Raw genomic sequence first — 21,892 nt, forward strand, 5'->3', positions numbered from 1 at the left:
TATGTCAAATTACCTTCATACTTACCATTATGGGAGAATGTCTAAAATAGCTTACATTACGCTGACTTTTGAATCAGCTTAACTTTTTGAGATTTTTGAATCCTCTATTTCTTTCTTTAGCTATAATTTATTTGTGAGAACTGTGTTTAGCTTACTGTGTGCTACACAGCAACGCTAAGGGTACATTACTTTATAAGCTTCATCTGTGGCAGTTTTCATCTTCTCATTGACCCAACTCTTGAGCTCATCAGAGTCACGGAAAAACTGCTGCAAGTGGAAGGAGTCAGCCAGCTGGGCCCGGCGACACATGGCTCTCTCATGAAGGGCATTGCGGCGGCTCAACAGCTGGAAAAAAAGGACCCTTATGAATCTCCAGTTCTTAGTCCTAAAAGGATGTCCAGCTCAAGAGACCTAATGGCAACATCTGTCTTAGATGGGATACCCAAGTACAGAAAGGAAGGAGCATGAAGAAGCTGGAAACTTACAGCATCTCTGCGAGTGGCCACATCTTCCATTGCATAGTGGTTGTTCTGAATTAGCTTGGTTGCAAATTCATCTAGTGCCTAGGAAGTGAGATAGAAATTCTTTACTGGTAAGCACACTATTCCCTAGCTTGGCCTCTGGAGAAAAGTAACTGGTCATAATACTCCAAACCTTAACATATATCAAGGTTTTCACTCTAAAGTTGGCGATGACATTTTCCCCATAACTTTTGAGTTTTTGCTTGGTGTCATTAGTCAGCTATAACAAGATTGTGCTAGTTTCATTCAAGATGGGAGATGTTAGATGCAGCACACTCTCCTGACAGGGGTCAGAAAGGGGTTAACAGCCTTCCAATTCTTACTTCTAAGATGTGTTTTCAATGGGGAGAGTATCTGATGTTAACTCTAAACTACCTTGAGTGAACAGTAAATTTCAGTTTGGGGGTTTCCATCAAGCAAATCATTTCCTTCTATAAAGTTATGTCTCCAACAAGATGGCATATCATCATCTTGAGACTTTAAGCAGCCACAGGAGCACCCTGCACATAGATTCTTCATCAAATCTGTTAGGAAACCTTGTAGGAATAGAAGAGACTTGTGGCTTACTCTAAGGACCATGTGAAGGCACTGACAACAGCAAGGGGTCTTACTGTAATCTTTTCCTCCTGGGCACTGAGGGATTTCTCGAAGTCCTCATGCTTCTTGAGAAGTGCTTCCACACTATCCAAGGAATCTCCCAAGTCTTCATTCAACAGGAAGGCCTTGCAAAAGGAAACAAAGCAGAGGGCAGGGGAGCAAAGAGAAAAAAAAAATGAAAAAAAAAGAAAAGGAAACAAAGCGTTCAGAATAATGGCCTATTCCTTTGATATTCTAAGACTGGAACAGGATATTTTGACCAAAATACAAAAAGAAGGAAAGACATTCTATGGCTATTAAATTCCTAAGTTCTATTCTGGAAAGTCTAAAGTCCTTTTAGATTCACTTAAAATCAATCCAGCAACATCATGAAATCCTTGTTCCAGATTCTACTAAAACTTCCTTCAAATAGCTTTTGTTGCTTCTATTAGACTTAGATTTTGTATAACACTAAGTTCTAAGAAAAAAAATTCTCTACTAGAACATTTTACATGACACTAATCTGAAAAACTGGGCTCTTTCTGAGCACCTTGTCATTTCAGCAGGCAGAGACACTGGCAGAGCTGACTGAAGCTTGCTCAGTTCTCCTTCTTCCCCAACTCAGAACTGAAATAGTACTGAATTCCTAAAACAAAATATGAAAGCTACCCAAGAAGGAGACGACGCAGACCTCTCTGCTCACTTAACCGGTGAGGCTGCTGCTCGCGGATTACCTCTTGCTTGCTCATCCAGTTGTCCACCTGCTCAGTATCCCGGTAGAAGAGCTGCAGGTCCATGCACTGCTCATACTGCTGCCTACGCAGCTCCCACAGCTCCAGCAGTGCTGCTCTCTCCTCAGAAAGGATGGTCAGCTGGGAGGACAAGGTCAGGGAGGAGCGGTCAGTCCCAATGCCTCTGAGACTAAAGGGCTGCCCTGGAATTCCTAATCATAGTGCTAATCTTCAGGCCTGTTTTCTGACTTGTAAAAAGGGAAGAACAACATTCACTTGTATGTGCTATGTTCGATATAAGAGGGATGGTCCTGTTCTAATTAATCTAGAATTAATTTATTGTCACATTATCACAAATGATTTTAGGTAAAAATGCTAAATAAACTCTTAGGTAGAAGAAAAAGGGCATCTGTATAAAAAGTGACACAGTATAAATGGAGTAGGGACTCTCGACTGAGAAATGTCAATTGAATGCACACTTTATAAAATGTGTTAAATAAATTTATGGATGCCCTAGAAATAATTTTTAGGCCCCAAAGTTATTAAGGACAAAGTTTTTCTTTGAAATGTCCCCTCTTAGTTTATGTAATATTTAAAAAAATATAAAAACAAAAAAAAAATAAAAATAAAAAAAAAATAAAAACCATTACCTAATTGTTCCTCAGGCAATCTTATACTCTAAGATACTATGAAAGTTATGATTTCATAGTATACGTATCATTTTATAAAAATTTATTTCCTCTTTGTTCCAACTCATAATTCAGTACTCAGCTCCCTGCAAAAAGTCCCTGTAAGTGGGAAATGTGTCACACATGTCCCAGATAACAGGGCTTGTCTCTTGGGCCAATCAGCACACTGAATGTACATCTTCTTTTTAACTCTCTGAAGAGAAAGGCTGCTCCTTTTCAAGCAGAATCTCTGGGTAAGTTTTCTTAAGCATCACGGTGAGTACAATGTCTGGAGTTTTAAGGACGGATAATAGCTTTCAGAGACTTTTAGTGAAAGAATCTAATTTATTCCACAAAAGCGCCTTTTCAGCTGGGCTCAGTGGCTCATGCCTGTAATCCTAGCACTCTGGGAGGCTGAGGAGGGAGAGGATCGCTTGAGCTCAGGAGTTCGAGACCAGCCTGAACAAGAGTGAGACCCCATCTCTACTAAAATACAAAAAATTAGCTGGGCGTGGTAGTGGACACCTGTAGTCCCAGCTACTTGTGAGGCCGAGGCAGGAGGATTGCTTGAGCCCAGGAGTTTGAGGTTGTAGTGAGCTAAGATGATACCACGCAACCCAACCAGGACGACAGAGTAAGACTCTGTCCAAAAAAAAAAAAAAAAAAGCTCCTTTTCTCCTCTCTTACCTTCTCCTTCACTTCATCTGAGGCGTAATGACCAGCAGCAAGCAGAGCCTGTCCGGACTCATCTGCAGATTTAAAGCTATCTTCATGAGCATCAATTTCACCCTATAAGGGAAAAAAAGGCACAATTTTTGTCCAGCATGTTAGAAAAGAAAAATAAGGTGTTGAATTTTAAATAATCATTACAAGTCAGACTATCACATGTAAAATGAGCAACAGAACGAAAGATCAGGACAGGTTTCCTAACACCTCATCAATCTAGGTCATCATTCGCTGATGAATTTCTTTTCCTACTGGCTTTGCACTCCACCTCTGTCACGGTCGAGGTTCCACACTCACCATGCTCTGAGCTCCCTCTTCTGTTCCACTGATCTTTCTGTCTTCCTTGTGCCAAAGGGATTTATTCACTATGATTTATAGTATCTGGTAAGGTGAGTCCCTCCCCCAGCCCCACCATGTTCTTCAAAATTGTCTCAGCTATTTTTTCAAATTTTTTTCTTCCAAATCAATTTTAGAATTAGCTTATTTCATTTCAAACACACACACATCCCTACACCTGGTGGGCTTCTGACTGGAATTGTACTGACTGCATATATCCTGGTGAGAATCTGCACCTTTACATCATTCCATCCTTGCACGAGATAAGTCATTCCACCTATTGAGTTTTACTTTAATGGTTCCTTGCACGACATTAAGTCATTCCATCTATTGAGTTTTTCTTTAATGGTTCCTTGTATGAGATAAGTCATTTCATCTACTGAGTTTTTCTTTAATGGCTTTTAACAAAGTTTTATAGTTTACTCCACAAATGTCTTACACAACTTTTCCCAAGTATCTTACATTTGCTGCTGGGATTACAAGTAGTATTTTTAAAAATTATGTTTCTGTTGCTAGTGCAGAGGAACATGTTTGACTTTTGTATGTTGATTTTATATCTAGCACACTAAAACCTCTCAGCAGGCTTAATGGTAAAAATAATTGTAAAAATACCGTATAACAGTGTCTTCCAAAATTACTTAGAAAACCCTCTTTCTTTTTAAGGGAAAGGCTATTAAGATCTCATAACTAGTTTTCTATGGAACATACTTTGGGGAAATAGCAGAGTAAGAAATTTAGATTTGCTCAAACCAATTATGAAATTCAGCATTTAAACAAAGACATTTTTAAAGATGACACAGGTCAGAGGATTGAACATTCCAAAAAAATAAATCAATAAGAAAAATAAAGATGACACAGGATAGCTGTACAAAGTAGGCAATACCAACAACAATCCTTACGATGACAGACACCTGTGAGTAACATTTCACCACCTCTGACTACAGGCATTACCAGATGTACTGATGCGTAAGCTAATGCCTTTACTTCTGGAAGAGCCTGGAGATACTACCTTGTGCTCTTGGTGCCTATCCAGCAGGGCTTCAGCCCCTGCCACGTCATTGGCAAGTTCGTCTGCATTGATGAGGGCTTTCATCTCAGTCACCCAGCTGGTGAGGTCACGAAAGTCTGCAAGGAAGCGCTGGAGCCTAGAGAACACCAAAGGTCAGTCATTAGATGTTTCCAGTGGAGGTCCATGGTGGAAAATAGCCTCCCTAAAGCTCTGAATTCTACGTTCTCAAAAGTCTAACAAACCACACAAACTCCAGTTCTGAGAAATATAGAATTCTCTCAATCTAGACTGTAAAGGAAAGCAAGAGAAAGCTGAAATAAATCCTTTAAAGCTTAGGTTCTGTACATCACTGTAGTGTACAACTTCCTTGTTATTCCCAGGTTCTGCCCCTGGTTAGGAAGCAGCATTCTTTTCCTTTCCAATCCTTGACTTAATTTTAACAAGATATTTCACATGATGCTCAGACACCTATGGAGATATTTCTACTTCTCTCAGACATAATGTAGTCAAACAGTATGGAAGAATTTATAAAGTTATAAATGCTACATATATATCACACTTTATACACTATAAAGTTGCCAGTCCCCAAACAAATATAAAATACGTAAGAAAAAGTGATCTGCATTTTCTTGGTAGGTGACACCAGGCAGGGTACACAGAAACTTTCTCAGAACATAGAACTGAACCCTAACTCTGCCTTCCCCTCTTCTCTAAAAATATGTCAAACGATACCAGTTGGTAAGCCCTGGAGGATTATTTGCACCTGTATGAATCATTGAGCCTCGCATGTCTCTCTGCTGCCAGAGTGCGGATCTGCTCCCAGTTGGTAATCAGTTCCTCTCGCTTCACTTGAATCTGAGAAGCACTCAGAGGGTGGGACTGCTGCAGGCGGTCAGCTTCGGCACACAGGGCTTTGACCTAGAAACACACTGTCAGAATTGTTCTCCTAACCCTTGGTAACTTATTTACAGAATCAGCGGCTCTCAAAACCCACCTTGTCCTCTAAAGCAGCAAGATCTCTCTCCAGACCCTCGTGCTTCCGAAGCAGAGCCTGAACGCTTGCCAGGTCTCGGCCAAAATCGTCAGAGGCCATTAACTGTTCCTTTTCCTTAATCCAACTGATGGTCTCATCCACGTCCCTGAGAATAGAGGTCCCAGTTAATCCACAGCGATGACGGTTGTCTAGAACTGGGAACATCCCATGGGGCCAAGACCCAGTGAGCTCCGCCATCTCATCGGCACAAGCCCTGTATCTCACTACACCCGTCCAGGGAGACACCCATCCCCAAAGCCCTCTCTGGCTTGGTACCTGTTAAAGCGCTGAACCTCAGCTGCCCCAAAGAGCTTGCCCTGTCTCTGAAGAGCCAGCCCCTTCAGCCGCTGCCAGGCTGCATTTACTTCGTCCTGCTTAGTCTTGATCAGCTCCTCCTCAGGGTGCTGTTCCTAAACGAGAGAAGGAGAGACTGGACTTGGTCCATAACCCCTGGCTCCTCCAACTAGTGACCCTTGGGTTGTCTCTTTGAATTATCTGTGTTAGCCAATCTTCACCATTCTGAAGAAAATCACAGAAGAAATACTGGTCTTCTGTGTGAAATGATGTGAACTATATAACCCCAAAGAGCTCCTATTTCTTATAAAAAGGAGAGATCCATTATTTATCCCTTGTAGTGTGGTTAGTCTATGAAGCAGTCATGTGCACAAGCACCCCAAACTTTTCTGTTGACAAACATTTTGGCTGCAACTTTGTGGTAGCTTCATCAATGAACCCATCTGCCCTAACTGTTCGAAAATTTGGTATTTCAAATGTTCATGAGGCTGTTAAGCATTCTTGCTCATACACATGATTTTCAGGGCTCAGGGGTTTATTCCTGGTTTCAGACTAGAGATGTGTCTTTGAAAGTATCCTTTCCCACCAACCACATTTTGGGTTTTAGTTTTGTTTTCATTAAAAATAACATGTGAAGTAATAAAGTGAAGGATTTCAGGGTTCTTGGATTCATTTGGGAGACCATGGGCCTGGCCGGACTGCTCTTCTCAAGTACAGCACTGGAATGGCTCAGGGTGTGGAGAGGTGACACATGTGTCGCTGTGGAAGGGTGAGATATTTCTGAGGAATGCTGGCTATTCTTTCTCTTAATCACCGACCAGAAAAAGGGAACAAGTACCAGCCCTGAAGATTTATAAATTTAATATTTGTACCCCCCAAATCAAATTTCCCTCAAAGTACCAAGTACTCTTTAGTTCCTACCACTTGATGTTTTAGAGCCCTCTGAACCCTGCAGTGGAAGGAGACAATAAAAAAGCAGCTATGGAGCTGCACACATAGGCAATGGGGAAGGGCTGTCGTCCCCTCCTAATGGGAAACAGAGCTACGGTGGAGAACCTATTCATGGTAAGGTTCCCCCAGGCTCCAAAGAGAGCCCAGAAAGCTTCAAATCAAGGAGGAACGGGAGAGCAAGAAGGCACTGGCAGACGTCCGCCAATGCTAAACCGGCATTCACCACCACACCCTGGTGTGAGAAACCCCGACCAGCTTCAGCAGCCCAATAAAAGTTTCACTCAGCCCCACCCAAAAGAGGGTGGAGGAAAAAGATCAATGAACTCTGCCCTTCCTGCCCGAGGCAACAAGTTAAAAAGCATTTTCTAAATTGGGAGTAAATCAGCATCATGCCTTGCTTTCATCTAAACAAAACTCTTAGACACGGTTAAAAAAATTTGCTCACTCACATCTTAGGGTACCAATCACCGAAATTTTCTTCAGAATATACCAGAAAGTTAACACAATGATGTTGTGAGAAGCACTTTGCTATTTACCTGAATGAGTTTGGCAGCAAACTGGTTCACTTCATTAACTCTTTCTTCATGAGCAGCCATATCTGTTTGAAACTCTTCAAATTTCTTCTGTAAAACTTCCACATGCTCCAGGTCCTGGCCCAGCTCTTCAGAAGTCACAATTGCTTCCTATTTAGGGACCATAACAGAGCCAGAGTCACAAACCAACACTTGGTAACAATAGCTCCTAGAAACATGAAACAGACGCATTACAGATGGGGCCATGATAGCACAAATGGATACAGGTTTCTGTGTAGTTTGTGATTTTAGTTCCTTCCACAGCTAAGACGTTGAGCTCACAGCATTTGAATCTCAGAGACTCCAGGTTTCAGAGCTCCAGAGCAGACCGTGCCTGGAGAGCAGCTGGGGCTGCAGCAATCCCACTCCCGCCCCTCTGCGTACACTGGCCACTTCTGGGCTGCTGCTGGCTCTCCCTGTGCACCACTGCGCACTGAGTCTCTTCCGTATCCTTGAGCAAGACTTAGCAAACCCAAAACACACCTTGTCATTAATCCAGTCCATCACATCCTCACATTCTCGTAAATACTGCACCAGCTTCTGGGCCTGCAGCAGTTTGACTCCTTTCTCTCGCATCTTCTCCAGAAGTAACTCCCATTGGCGGTGCAGCTCCATCAGACGAGTCTGGAGGTTAAAAATCAGATTTTTAATCAGATCACAGGTGGCTCTGTGGGATCTGGCTCCTCCATAGAGTTCTGACAAGTTAGAGACCTCATGGAGCTCTGAATAAAAATCTTTTAAAAAGATAATCCCTAAACTGACATGAAATGATAAGGGTAACTGAGAGTAGAAAGAAGTATATATTTCACAGTGGTTTGGTAGGTCTTAAAGTTAAAATGACAGGCCTTTCCTAGGTAGATTTATTCTAGTTTACATTAGGAAAATTATTAGTGTGTGTTATTAATTATACAATTAACATTATTATTATATAATTAATATTAATGGCAATTATTAAATTATTAGAGTAGGATTCCTAGGCCAGAAGACTATTGGGGAAGGCAAGATAAGGAACTAATATGGAAACTGAGCAGGAAGTACTGAAGGGTGTACTCTGAATTCATGGAGGTAAGGGAAAAACAAAAGAAGAGGTCCTATAGGCATCACAAATGTAGAGAGCATGAGGCTTTAGTACAAAAGCAGGAAAGATGGGGTCCTGAAAAGTAATTAGCTGTCAAAATAGATTCTTGGCAGAAAAAGTTTTGGAGCTTCTGTGAAAAGACACAGTTTATGGTACAGCACATCCCAAGTCAGGTTTATTTCAAACTTCACCCAAGTGGCAGCCACAGGGCGAAACATATTCACTTCCCAGCATCTTTGGGTTCTCACAGCACAGGCCCAGTAAGGACGTGGCAAGAACTGGGGGAAACTGATAATCAATTCAAGCTTAGATGATGCATTCCCGTATTCCAATCCAACCTCAATGTCTTGATTATGCCTACCCAAGATACTGGGAGTTTCTGTATAACACTAACAGACATAAGTAAAACAAACGAAAAGGTTTAAACACTAACACAAAAGAAGTCTGAGATCCACCCATCGTTGAGATGCCACTCCTAGCAAAATGAAAACTTGAAAGCCATGAAACAGTCAACATGGGTGGATTCTCTTAGAAACAAGTGCAGATGTTTCATTTGAAAGGAAAAGGAGGGAGATGAATGCACACACAATTCACTTCTACCACTGTTGGTTACAACTGCGACCCACCACTGAGAAAGAAGTGAAAGGCATTCCCAGGCAGGGGAGAAAGGCAACCAACAGCAAGTCATACTCCACCTACTCGGATGTGGGACCCAATGTGGGTGGCGGTGACTATGGGGCGCCACGCCGTCCGGTACGGTGTGAAAGTCTAAACCAGTGACAGACACGTTATCCAGGACACAGACACAGCCTTCACATGCCACCCACCTTCCTCTATGCTACTGCTGCCTACCAGACTAAGGTACTGAGATATGGGACCAAATAAATTACCAAGCCAGAATCACCATAGGATCTGTGAACATGAACGGAAAGATTATTTGGACCATAGGAAAGATTAAGACAAACAAAAAAAACCCCAATAATTTAAAAAAAGAAAGTACAGATTAAATGTGAGCTCTTTGCTCAAATTAAAAATGAGACCACAGAAGACTAAAGAGAAGCCTCTCACGCTCAAGTCAACTGTCAGTCTTACAGATTTCATTTTCACACACTCAGGTAAAGAACTAGGGCAAAGCCTGCTCCAGTACTGGAACAATTTTGCCATTCCTGGTATGTCTGATCTTGTAACTATTGCCAGTTAGAGTCCAGTTTCACAGGCTCACTGCTGTTTAAGGGTGTGAGTGGGCAGGGAGGCGGGTGCATTCAGAAACCCACAGAAAGCCAACAGGGTGGAGAAGAAAGCCTGGTTCTGACTCAGGTGGATTTCTCAATAGGGGCATGAGCAAGCAGAAGCCTTCAGAGAAGCACTTGGCAGAAACATCAAGGAAAGAAGACCGGAATAAAATACAGGTTGGAAAAATAAAGCAAACAATTGTGACTGGAGAAAGAAAGAGTAGAATGAAATTAGTTCTGTCATCTATGAGCTGGGTGACTTTGGGCAAGTTACTCAAATTCTGAGACTCAGTTTCTACTGTTGTATAATATGGAGATAATGGCCACCTTGCAAGTTTATTGTGAAGATTAAAGATTAGCAAAGTGTCTGTACATAACTAGCTACTTAACAAACAGTAGTTAACAGTATTTTTTTAATGTTGCTGTTTTGTTTTGTTTTGTTTTTTTTGAGACAGAGTCTCAACTGTGTTGCCCGGGCTAGAGTGCCGTGGCGTCATCCTAGCTCACAGCAACCTCAAACTCCTGGGCTCAAGCGATCCTCCTGCCTCAGCCTCCCGAGTAGCTGGGACTACAGGCATGCGCCACCATGCCCGGCTAATTTTTTCTATGTATTTTTAGTTGTCCGATTAATTTCTTTCTAATTTTTTAGTAGAGACGGGGTCTCACTCTTGCTCAGGCTGGTTTCGAACTCCTGAGCTCAAACAATCCGCCCGCCTAGGCCTCCCAGAGAGCTAGGATTACAGGCGTGAGCCACCGCGCCCGGTCGTTTTGTTTGTTTTTTGCTTGTTTCCCTCACTGGGAATCGAAGCCAGGCATCAGCAGTGAGAGCACCGAATCCTAACCGCTAGATCCCCAGGGGTGATGTTGCTCTAATAAGCTCTCTGAACAGGGTAGAGGGTACTAACAGACACACATGAAGTCAGCCTTGGGTCCTCCCCTTTCCCCCTAGATTAATTACTACAGCCAAACACCTGATCTGTTTCTCATGTTCCCCATCTGTAACCTGGTTCTACTAGTACAGAGCAGCCCCATTCACTCCGGGAAAACAACTTCTATCAAGGAAATAGTAAGGCATGCTGATTTCATTTGCTCTTATATAAGACTGTATACAAAACAGTGGCGAAATGGGCAGATAAGTATCTGTACTTAATTGCAGAGACACTTACGACATTGCCTAAATGGGTTAAATGTAATTATACAGTTGGTCATATGGCATTTGGAATTCACTTTTATTTTCTATTTACGATCATTACTAGTAATAGTTAACAATTATTAATCATAAGCTTAGGGCTAATTGCAAGTCTTCAATATGACAGTACAGAGTATAGCTGAGTAAACATGAGACAACAAATATTTATTGTTGAAAACTACGTGACTGTATCCTGAGGGAACAAAACCTCCAAATAACTATCATGGCAGAGTAGAGGACGAAACATTTCTAGCCGGGGCCCAAGGACACAGCTTTCATCTAAATCTTCAAGATTGCTTTGACAGGTAAAGGACTGGAAAAGGCTGGCTCTCAACGGAATGTGGCTTTAGACGACAAAGAACCAAACAGAACATATAGCTAGACGTGAGGTGTATCAAAGGCAGATCAGAGCATCCAGTTATGAGAAATTCCATGTGTATACCTCACATCATAAAGAGGTTTGTTTTCCCTTAATATCTTGGCATCGGAAATGTGAAACAAAGCAGAGAAAGATCAGTTATTGCTTTGAACTGGCCAATGAACTGGCACCAAAATAAGCCAGACCAAAGACCTCGAGGACTCCTACCTCGAAGCCAGTCCTTTGACCATGCTCACTGACCAAGAGGTGTCAAAGTCATTCCTTAGAGGTCGACCTTCAACTGGCTTGCTGCCTAGACCTCAGTAAACCCCTCCTAGGGCAAGCCATCGAAATTCAGACAGCATGCTTTCCAACAGAGAACTTTCTTTAAAGCGTCTGTGATTGTTTCTAGTTATCTTTGTATCCTAATCCCTAAATCTACCAATTTCATTAACATGCTCTCCCATCTAATTACCATCAGGGAATGTTAAGAGTTAATTTACACAATCTTCTTTAAAGTATAATCACATTCTAATTTGTTCTACAAAAAGAATATTAATTTCCTTGCTGAGTATATAAACATTTGTTTATATTCATGCTAAGTCATATTACAAAGGCAAGATGTGGGTAACTCCTTTAGGAGATTTGTAACTCCACAAATTCTTTTAAGAAGCTGGAAAAGCCTATCTTTTTAGAAACCGAAATTGACATGTAAGCACAAGTCCACATTCTTCCACCCATATGAAGGCCATCCACACTAGGCACGACTCGTACTCACCCGTATGGTTTCAGATGCAAAATGCCCTTCTGAGATCATCAGGTTTCCAGTTTCATCCAGTTTAACAATGGCTCCTGAGTTGGCCTGCACTTCGGCTTCAAAGGCCTGATGCTTCTGAAGCTTTCCCTGTTGGACCATAAAGCGAGCCATAGATGCAACCACACAGCACCCAGTGTTTTATTGCCCCATTCCCCAACGTTCCTCCACTCCTCAATCCCACTCCCTCTAGTTATGGATACATCACTCGGTATCTCACCCCTTCTCTGTTTCCTCAGTTCCTCAAATACTCTGCACTTCTACTGGCCCCCAAAAGCTTGGCCAGTGAAGACCACCAACTTTAGATGTAGATGGAAGATGCTACAAAATATTGTATTTTTTTTTTCTTTCGTAAGGGGTTAGGAATTGTGAGGAGGGGTGCTTAGTTCCCTTGTTTTTTTTTTTTGTTGTTGTTGTTGAGACGGAGTCTCATTCTGTCACCCTGGGTAGAGTGCAGTGGAGTCATTGTAGCTCACTGCAACCTCCAATTCCTGAGCTCTAAGCAATCCTTCTGCCCCAGCCTCCTGGGTAGCTGGGACTACAAGTGTGTGCCACAACGCCTGGTTGGGTTTTTCTTTTTGATAGAGATAGGGTCTCACTCTTGCTCAGGCTAGTCTTGAACTCCTGAGCTCAAGCAATCCTCTTGCCCCAGCCTCCCAGAGTGTTAGGATTACAGGCATGAGCCACTGGGTGCTACAAAATATTCTAATTTTCTTGTCTATCAGGAAATTAGCCTTTCTGTGGACATCCAATCCCTTCTAGAAATACAGAATCACACTGATAGTTTCCTTCGCATGCAGTGTTTACCCTTGAATAACCTATCCATGTTCACGCACATACGACACTTTTTTTCACTTGCTTTAGAGGCCACACTCTGATCCTGCCTACATTCTATTTCCTAATACCTCTTTTTCATTAATTAAGTACTGAGTTGAGAAGGGGCCACACTAAACCAGTGTTCATCATTTTCTCTTCTTAAACTATATCAGTGTAGCAAAAAAACACATGGGCCCAACTACTGCTCCACTTGCTACCAAAACAAAATTTTTATAAGTCTTTCACCAAAATCAATGAGAAGAAAGGCTTTCCCCTTTTTCTAAAAAATAGTTTTAAATATATAATTTAAACCAGGCTTTGCTTTTGATAAGATTTACTAATTAAGTCTTGTAAAAGGACTCATATCTATTAATTTTTCCCAGTAAGATTGTTACCATGCCTTTCTCAAAAACATATATTCCAGGAGTTAAGTCTAATCTCTCCCCCACTGCAAGACCCTGCTGCAGCAGTCTATTAAGTAAAAACAAACAAAAAAACACATATTCCAAGGGCTCAACCCAGACCTTCCCTGAAAAATGTTTAAGGATGACCAGTGGTTTCAAGTTTATGGTATGAGAACCATTAGTTTAAAGCATCCAGAAAAGATAAACTAGTACTTGCAGGATTCCACATTCACCCTCATTAATACACTGACGGCATTTTAGAACAGTAAGTCCTTATGTCTGATCTACTACATTCCTCTTGTTGCCTAATCTCTCAACGTCATAATTGAATAACTTTCTTTGTCTGATTTTTGGGCAAGAACATTTGGGCTCTTGAATTTTGCAGGAATCTCAGGGAGACCAGACAAACCTGTAAGTTGGTTGGATCTTTATAATTCTCATCCGATGCAATCTGAAGTTTTTCCTGAATCCATTTCTCCAGCTCCTCAGCATCTCTTTGGAAAAACTGGAATCGATAGGAATCTTCTAGCTTCTGACGCCGAAGGGTTGAGAGCTCCTTGAAGCGGTGGTATCGGTCTAGGACCTGCTGACGTCTCTCCTGGATGTCCTCTGCTGTTTCCAGCACTTTGACCCCGCTTGGGTCCATTTTCTGAAAACAAAGAATGCCCTGAGATAAGTACCAATAGACACCAAAATAGAGTCAATGGAATTAGCCTTTTTGAAGGAAAGAAAGAATTATCAGATAACCCTAGCAGACAAATGAATTGAAAGGGTAGTGCCAGCTAAGGATTTAACAATGAAGCCTGGACCCCCTTCCTCTACAGTAATAAAAAGTGCTGTCCACTCCCCTGCAAAGGAGGATGCCTAGCCAACATGGCAATGAAACCAACTGAAAAGTATGAATGAGAGAACTATGGTTCATATTGTTAATTCTACAAGGCTTTAAGGATTCAAAGGAAATACTAACTTTGGTACTCAAAAAATTGTTGACGAGCCCATTCAAAGGTCCTTCCATCTGGTCTCTGCATTTCCTTGTGTGGAGATTAGAAAGAATTTAACCCTTACTTAAATCAGCTTTTCTGTCTTTCTAGATTTTGGCCTATTATTTAATGAAGGGAATGATTATAAAATAAGTAAGTCCTTACTAGCAATAAACAATAGAATTCACCTAGACAAAGTAGCTGATTTCTCAGTTACTCCAAAATGTCAACCATACAAGTCTTCAGACTATGAAAGAGGCTGGGCAAGGAACAGGCTGTTTCACCAGAATGTACACAACTAGAAGAAAACCAAATCATGGTTTATCTTGGGAAAAAGAGAAAGCTGTTGTGAAAGATTTATCCTATTTTTCTTCTACCTGCTATTTTGGAGGGCAAGAAGACTGCATAAATTCAGCACCAACTTCGAGTTAACCACAAATGCAGGCTAACTGGGTAGGTGGTACTTCCCTGTAGCACTCAATCTGCCCCAATTTTATACTCTTAGATTTCTGGGAAGTTTCACCAAACTTTAATGTCAAAAAGACACACTTATGTGAGAACCCCAGCATATGCTAATTGAGCTTATCAAGAATAAGCCATTTTATCCTCTAACCCATTAAGGACCACAGAAGGAAATAGGTATAAGTCTATGACAAAAAGCTTCTAGGCTGGGCGCGGTGGCTCACGCCTGTAATCCTAGCACTCTGGGAGGCCAAGGAGGGAGGATTGTTTGAGCTCAGGAGTTCGAGACCAGCCTGAGCAAGAGACCCCCGTCTCTACTAAAAATACAAAGAAATTAATTGGACAACTAAAAATATATAGAAAAAATTAGCCGGGCATGGTGGCACATGCCTGTAGTCCCAGCTACTCGGGAGGCTGAGGCAGAAGGATTGCTTGAGCCCAGGAGTTTGAGGTTGCTGTGAGCTAGGATGACGCCACGGCACTCTAGCCCGGCAACAGAGTGAGACTCTGTCTCAAAAAAAAAAAAAAAGCTTCCAAATTTGTCAGTAACACGTGACCTTCCACGTAACAAGCCACCTTCCCTCTCCATACCTCAATTTCCTACAGTGACTAAAAATGGCAGGAAAAATGACATGGTCACAAGTCCCTTCCAACATTAAAATCACAGTCTACAGACAGGCTTCTGGGTTTGGTAAGGAAGCAGACCAGATAAGCTGTAGGGTCCCTTCCAGTACTGTTCTACAATTTATAAATGGTATAAAATTGTGTTACCCGGGAAACATCTAGGAGCACTTCTGTTATTCTGTCACCTGCCCTAGCTAACAGAAAAGGGTGAGCAGGCTGGCTACAAATGAGGAATGAAGCCTGTGAGAGCACTGCCCACATCCAGCTGGGAGGTAAACAACTCCTGCAGACCTGGGTGAGGCCAGAGTTTTTAGCTCACACCCCAGCTCCCTAGGGATTCCAGCAGCTCTCAGCGGTTGTGAGAAGGCGCTGTCTGCACCTCATCAGAGGTCATCTTCCTAGAGAAGGGTACATGAGGTGATTTTAACCACATCATCATTCCTTGCAAATTATTCTTCACATATCAATCAGTTATTTTTGCTGTATTACTATTTTTCTACATAGTTAAATTTTTTCTTTTTTACAATAAAAAGAAACATTCTTTGCCACGCCACTCCCAAATCTTTTATAGTTCCCTTCTGACAGAGAAAAGAATCCACCTCTTTAGCAGGACCTTCACGATCTGGCCCAACATACCTGCTTGGTATCTTTCATCCGTCCCTCCTACCCTCTTGGCATACAGAAATATTCTTTCTTCTCCAAAATATAGGGTTCCCTTTAAAACTCCAAGCTGTACGCACAAGCATTCTTTGCTAGAATGTCCCATATCTCTTCTCTGCTTGGATAACTCCTCTATTTATATCTCAACACCCAGCTGAAATGAGTAAACTGCAGGCTCCTGCCTCCTCACTAAACTGTACCCTCCCTCCTTCTCGGATGTAATCAACTTCTCTGTAGATTTGCAAAGCATTTGTATATACTTCCCATGGTATGATTATACTGAGCAACCTAATCTTTGTGTCCCTGATTTCTAGCACACAGGTCATTATGAGATGTTTGTTAAATAAATGGCCAAGTACATGCTGAGTGTTGCGGCTGCCATGCAGCAGCCCTGAGTTCATTTGGAAGGGGTGGGGAGAGAGCTCAACAATGAATCCTTCACTTCCTAGATTGTAAAGTTGGAATTCTGTCCAGGTAAGTGCTAGATTCGTGACAAGAATGGCAAACAAAGAATGTGCTGACTACAGCTATACAACCAGGTGTCACCCTGATGAGTAAGTCCCAATTACTAATCTTGGACTGACCACACGGCAGTGTGCTCTGAGAAAGGAGCTGCTCTTTTCACTAGGATAGGGAGGAACCTCGGGGAAATAAAGCTCAAGAAGGCACAGCTTTGTATCCTCAGTAGATAGCTGTGTCTAAAAACCGTATCTTCTATTTTTAAAACAGATGTTAAGAGAGTCCTTAAAACCAAAAACTGAGGGTGACCTTGAAAAACTACATGTCTGCTCACAGCAGAGTTTCTGTGATAATATCTAATTACAACAGGCAGTTCTAGTTTACACTGCTGCCCTAAGTATGTCGGCGTAGTCTGGAGAAGTACCAAACATACCAACCACATTTACTAGAAGTTAAACAAGACCTCACTCAGTCACCTCCTAGTCACTTGTCTCCTCCAGCCGTATCTCACATCAAACTCCCTCACCAGCCCCAATCACAGGCCCTGAGCAGGGTTCATTTCCCAGCTCAAAAAGTTCCCTTTGCTAGGAATGCACTCTTCTCTCCCACTCCCAACCCTACACCTTAGTATCGTACGGATTTCTCAATCTAAAGTGAATACCTCGTCCTCCATGAAGTCTCTGAATCATCGGTCTCCAGTCCCTACCAGTCTCATTTCTCATCTGTCCTCAGCACCATCACCTACCATGTAACTACTGTGTTCTCCCCACCACACTGATGAATTCTTTAAAGAACTATAAAGATGACCATATCTCACTCTTACTTTCTGACCACAGAACTCAGGACTTGGCACATATTACAGGGCCAATTATATTCCGAACCTGGAAATAAAGAAACTGCTATCACTTTATAATTAAGCAGACACGAGATTCTGATGATCTAGTAAGCAAGTCGCAGAGCCCAGGGCGACCTGGGGTCCTCTAGTTCCCAGGCTAGCATCCAAGAACCAGTGATTCCTAACGTGATCGGAGCTCGCATATTCTTTACTGATTGTTGTTTGGTTATTTACTAATTCCTTTCACTCCCTCTTATCTTTTCCATCCCCACTTTGGAGTGAAAAATGGGAGGGGGATGTATTAATCACTTTTTAAAAATCAAAATTACTTTTATTTTTTTAAGATTGAATCTTCTTATATTACTAAACAAGTAGGGTTAGAATCATTTATTTACATACTTCCTTTGTTCTTATCCCTCAGGAAAAGTTAAGACAGAAAAACACTGGGAAATTATGCGCCTAATTTGATTGCTTACAAAATTTGCTTAAAGAAATTTTCCAAAGAAGGTATAGCTATGCATGGAATAATAGCTACACTACACCAGCTCCCTAAGTCTTCAGGTTCAAGTGTATGGCATTGTCCTGCCTCCTATCGCAGGATCCACTGCATTTCTAAAATCCTGTAGCTGATATAGAAATCCCTGAGAAATCACGTTTGGGAGCAGCCCTTTACAATGGAAAAAAAAAAAGAATCTCCATCACAGCACCGCAAAGGCTCCACCTGAGCAAGTCCCCCGCTTGGGCCCAGCTTGCTGACTGGACCCTACCAATCCAGGGAGGCAGTCCAGTGAGGCCTTGATGAAATTAACCAACCTAAAAGGACCTCTTTGTCGCCCCAGTGAAGTAGAATGAGTCAATTCTATACCAAGTGCTTTGGTCAGGCAATAATGGACTTTTCTTTCCTGCAGATCAGCTGATGTCAGTAGGTGGGAGCTCTGCCAAGCCACGGCTGGCTGCTTCTGGGGAGCCGGGCATCTGAAAGTCACCAAAGCGGTCCCACTGCAGGTGGCATTCAGAATTTTCATTTGCATTACAGGAGATGCCAAAATAGATTATGGGTTAATAAACTTGCCCACTCTAATCCTGATAGAGAACTGTCTCTAGTTTATCTACACGAGTTCCAGGGTTTTTTTGCTCCTAAAAGGGTCATTTCCAAAGACTACATTAAACACAGGAAAATTCTCATATCACCAAGACCTGCTGCCACCCAAAGGTGCTACAAACTCTCACCCAAAACTGTCAGAGAGTTATTGGAATTTCTTGGATGCTGCCTGTGCACATCACATTCCTTCCATGACTGAGGCTGCATGCTGCAAGAACCCCACCCCTGCTCTGGCAATATGAAGCATACTGATAAGGCAGAATCCACAGAGAATGTTCCAGGCTGTTCCCAGCCATAAGGGATTAACACCTTTGGGAGCTCAAGAAAGGAAAAATCTGGGAAACGTGCCATTAAAGAACAAACTCTAACCATACCAGCCTATGTATTCCACTAACTGCCTAAAAACCACAACGAAGGTGACTTCCTAGAAGTGCAATCAACTGACTGCTTATCTCAAAGCAGCAACTCACTCTGATTTTGCCAATCAAGTCTGTGCACAGGGAGATTGAAGGAGGAACGAAGTGCTAAATATTAGTCTGCATGTTTAAGGACAGCTTCACATTTAAGGTAACTGAAGAAAAAGGTCATATTTTTGCAAATATTATTAGAGAAGACTGAAGGTGTAGGCTATTTATAAATGCTGCAATGCAGCAGTCAAAATATTAGCTGCATCATTCAGCAAGTAATGTGAATTGATCTCAGGGAGATAAAACAGGAATTACAACTATGTCCTCTATTGTAATAAATAAAAAAGACTTGTTAGTGTTCTTATACTACTGCCAGATATCCGGGAAGGACGAGGAGGGGGGCTCTAAAGATATGAATCTTGGCTAGAAATTTCTAATTTAATCCAAAGATACAACATGTCTCAGAATGACTCCTCATATCCAACACAAACGTACACACACTATCAACTGAAAATGGATTCATTCCTACAAGAGACTAGACATGAATATCATTTTCTTGACAAATGCCAAGAGACAGCTGTCTGAAGCAGTTCTTGGTACTTAGGGAATTTTTAAATGCCCCACTATACAAGGGGACATATCTGTCTTTGGGGAGTGGGGAGAGGCAGTGGGTGGGAACCACAGGGTGTTAAGCAACACAAAAGGCTGCAGACACAAACATTTTCAAACCAAAGGTCAAATGCTTTGGACTCTGCAAACTTGGTCCTTGCAGTGAGTGGTTTAGGACACTCTCATATGGGTCTTACAGAGTGGAAGAATTCAGCAATCAGTTCCTCTATAGAACCCCAAAAGAGAAAAAAAATTACAGTGAAGTTGAAAGAAGTCTCTATTAAAAGCAAAGTATTGGGACTGATATTCTTTCCGTAAGCTGCCTGTGCTGGATGTAAGAGGCATTTGGAATACTACAAAATGAATTCTGATTTTCAGGACGGACACCGGATACATCGTTTTGCAAGAAAGGGATTTTTAGGAACTAACAGGATGAACAAATCATTTGGCTTTTTGGAAAAATTCATAAACATCACCCAAAGCAAAAGGTCAGAGAAACCATCCATCAGTTTTGTTTTGTTGCTTAGTCAGAGCCCAAATGTGTAGAACTGACAAGGCCTTTTTTCCACGGCTTAGGAAGCCAGCCTATTACCAAATTTTAGATCTGCAAAGCAAGAGAACTATATCCATGGATGTGAAAGGGCTCCCCTGATAACAAATCACCAAAGAATTGGTTAGCACCCATAAAATTATATACCAGTTGATTCTCAGATCAAACAAAATGAACTCAAAACCAGCTTAGCTGCAGATTTTAGTGGCATATCTGATGGTAAGCAGAGAAGTAAACAATACAAAAAGTAAGACTTTTAACACCATGAATAAAAACAACAATTTTTTTGCTTAAACCACATTCCAATCAGGATTGTGGATTCACATGTCAGCCTTCATATTGATTAATTCATTTCAACTCATTAGTGCAATTCTACAGAGGTGAGCAGGGACTTAGCTTTAAGAAAGCAAAAGATTCATACTGCATTGCATCAAAATCCAGAAATGCAAAGCAACATTGAAAAAAACTTACTTCTGAATGCTTCCCAAATACTATCTTGCTGCTACTTACCTTTTAACCTGTAAAATTCAGATGAAAGGTATTTAAATGCAACATATTGTTCCTATGATTCAAAATAGGGAAAGATTATAATGTGGCCCATTTTTATAAACCTCGTTTAAATAATTAACTGATCTGATTTATAAAAGGGCCTACCTTGGATTTATCACCTATAATCACTAGAAATTTCCAAAATTTGTATTTATCATTTTGGGATATTAATTTTAAGCATTTTCTTTTTGAAAAAGGTCCAATTTAGGAAACACTCAAAAACTATAAACAGATAAAGGGAGCTTTTTTTTTTTTTTTAAACATGAAAATGTAAGCTCCATTTCATTACAGGCATTGTGGCAGAAGAAATAAGTCAAGTGGAACAGGAAACAAACCCAAGTTTACTATATTTGTCAAATTTTAAAAATACTATTTTTACTATATCTTTTCAGATTGTATTTTCCAAATACCTAGGACAATCTGTTTAGTCCCTTGGTTCGTAAAAACCAAGTACCCATCAATAAAAAATCAGCAAACACTACATGCAAACACCAGTCTGGTGATAAGAAATTAATATATTCATGCCTTAAAGAGAAAGAGAGGAAGGTAAAAAACAGGAGGCTTTGGAAATTTTAGAGTAAATTTACTAAGACTTCTGATAACACCAAAAAAAAAATCCCAAACAAATCCTAACCAATCTGCTTAACAGAAAGGTCATGCAGGCAGGGTTTTTTTCCAACCTCTTTGACATGAATGTGTCTTCACTGCAAGCCAGGCAAAACCAAAGAGGCGACACATTTTCTGCATGCTAGTCAAATACCTGGACTCTGCGTTTACGAAACGATGACAACATGACGGTGGAATGTGGAGTCTAAAGGGGGGGGGGGAAGAGCAAGATAACAAGCTTCTAAGGGCAAACTGAACAAAATCATTTCAAATAAAATGAATACATTTAAACGTGCTTAATGAATACACTTGTAAAAATCCAATTCCAGATATTTTCTCAGTGCTTTCCCTTTATTTTTTTTTTTGAGACAAAGTCTTGCTCTGTTGTCCAGGCTAGAGTGCAGTGGTGTCATCGTAGCTCACAGCAACCTCAGACTCCTGGGCTCAAGAGATCCTCTCCTGCCTCAGCCTTCCAAGTAGCTGGGATTACAGGTGTGCCCCAAGCCCAGCCAATTTTTCTCCTTTTAGTAGAGACGAGGTCTTGCTCTTGCTCAAGCTGGTCTCAAACTTCTGACCTCAAGTGATCCTCCCGCCTCGGCCTCCCAGAGTGCTACGATTACAGGCGTGAGCACCTCACCTGTCTTTCTCTTTATTCTATACAGTGTCTAAATCCCACTGGTGATTTAAAATGTGGAAAGAGAACCAAGGCTCCCAGGTCTTGGCAGTTACTATCTATCTAGA

The 21,892-nt window shown here is 41.5% G+C and overlaps 1 protein-coding gene across 5 annotated transcripts in view; it reads right to left on the minus strand.

Annotated features, from left to right (window-relative positions):
• Window positions 1–21,892, minus strand: part of SPTAN1 (spectrin, alpha, non-erythrocytic 1) — a 64,534-nt gene that overhangs the window by 39,736 nt on the left and 2,906 nt on the right. For all 5 annotated transcript variants that reach the window (XM_012639720.1, XM_012639719.1, XM_012639716.1 and 2 more), the window contains exons 2-14: window positions 13,718–13,957; window positions 12,053–12,178; window positions 7,901–8,041; window positions 7,382–7,528; window positions 5,877–6,010; window positions 5,562–5,706; window positions 5,331–5,485; window positions 4,568–4,703; window positions 3,184–3,285; window positions 1,832–1,969; window positions 1,133–1,243; window positions 486–563; window positions 190–345 (exon numbers count right to left, since the gene is read on the minus strand). In XM_012639720.1, coding sequence (XP_012495174.1) covers window positions 190–345; window positions 486–563; window positions 1,133–1,243; window positions 1,832–1,969; window positions 3,184–3,285; window positions 4,568–4,703; window positions 5,331–5,485; window positions 5,562–5,706; window positions 5,877–6,010; window positions 7,382–7,528; window positions 7,901–8,041; window positions 12,053–12,178; window positions 13,718–13,954 — 1,806 coding nt within the window. In that variant the 5' untranslated portion in view covers window positions 13,955–13,957. The remainder of the gene's footprint in view (window positions 1–189; window positions 346–485; window positions 564–1,132; window positions 1,244–1,831; window positions 1,970–3,183; window positions 3,286–4,567; window positions 4,704–5,330; window positions 5,486–5,561; window positions 5,707–5,876; window positions 6,011–7,381; window positions 7,529–7,900; window positions 8,042–12,052; window positions 12,179–13,717; window positions 13,958–21,892) is intronic.

Source organism: Propithecus coquereli, unplaced genomic scaffold, assembly GCF_000956105.1.
Source record: "Propithecus coquereli isolate 6110/MARCELLA unplaced genomic scaffold, Pcoq_1.0 Scaffold142, whole genome shotgun sequence".
In the NCBI taxonomy this organism is placed as follows: Eukaryota; Metazoa; Chordata; class Mammalia; order Primates; family Indriidae; genus Propithecus; species Propithecus coquereli.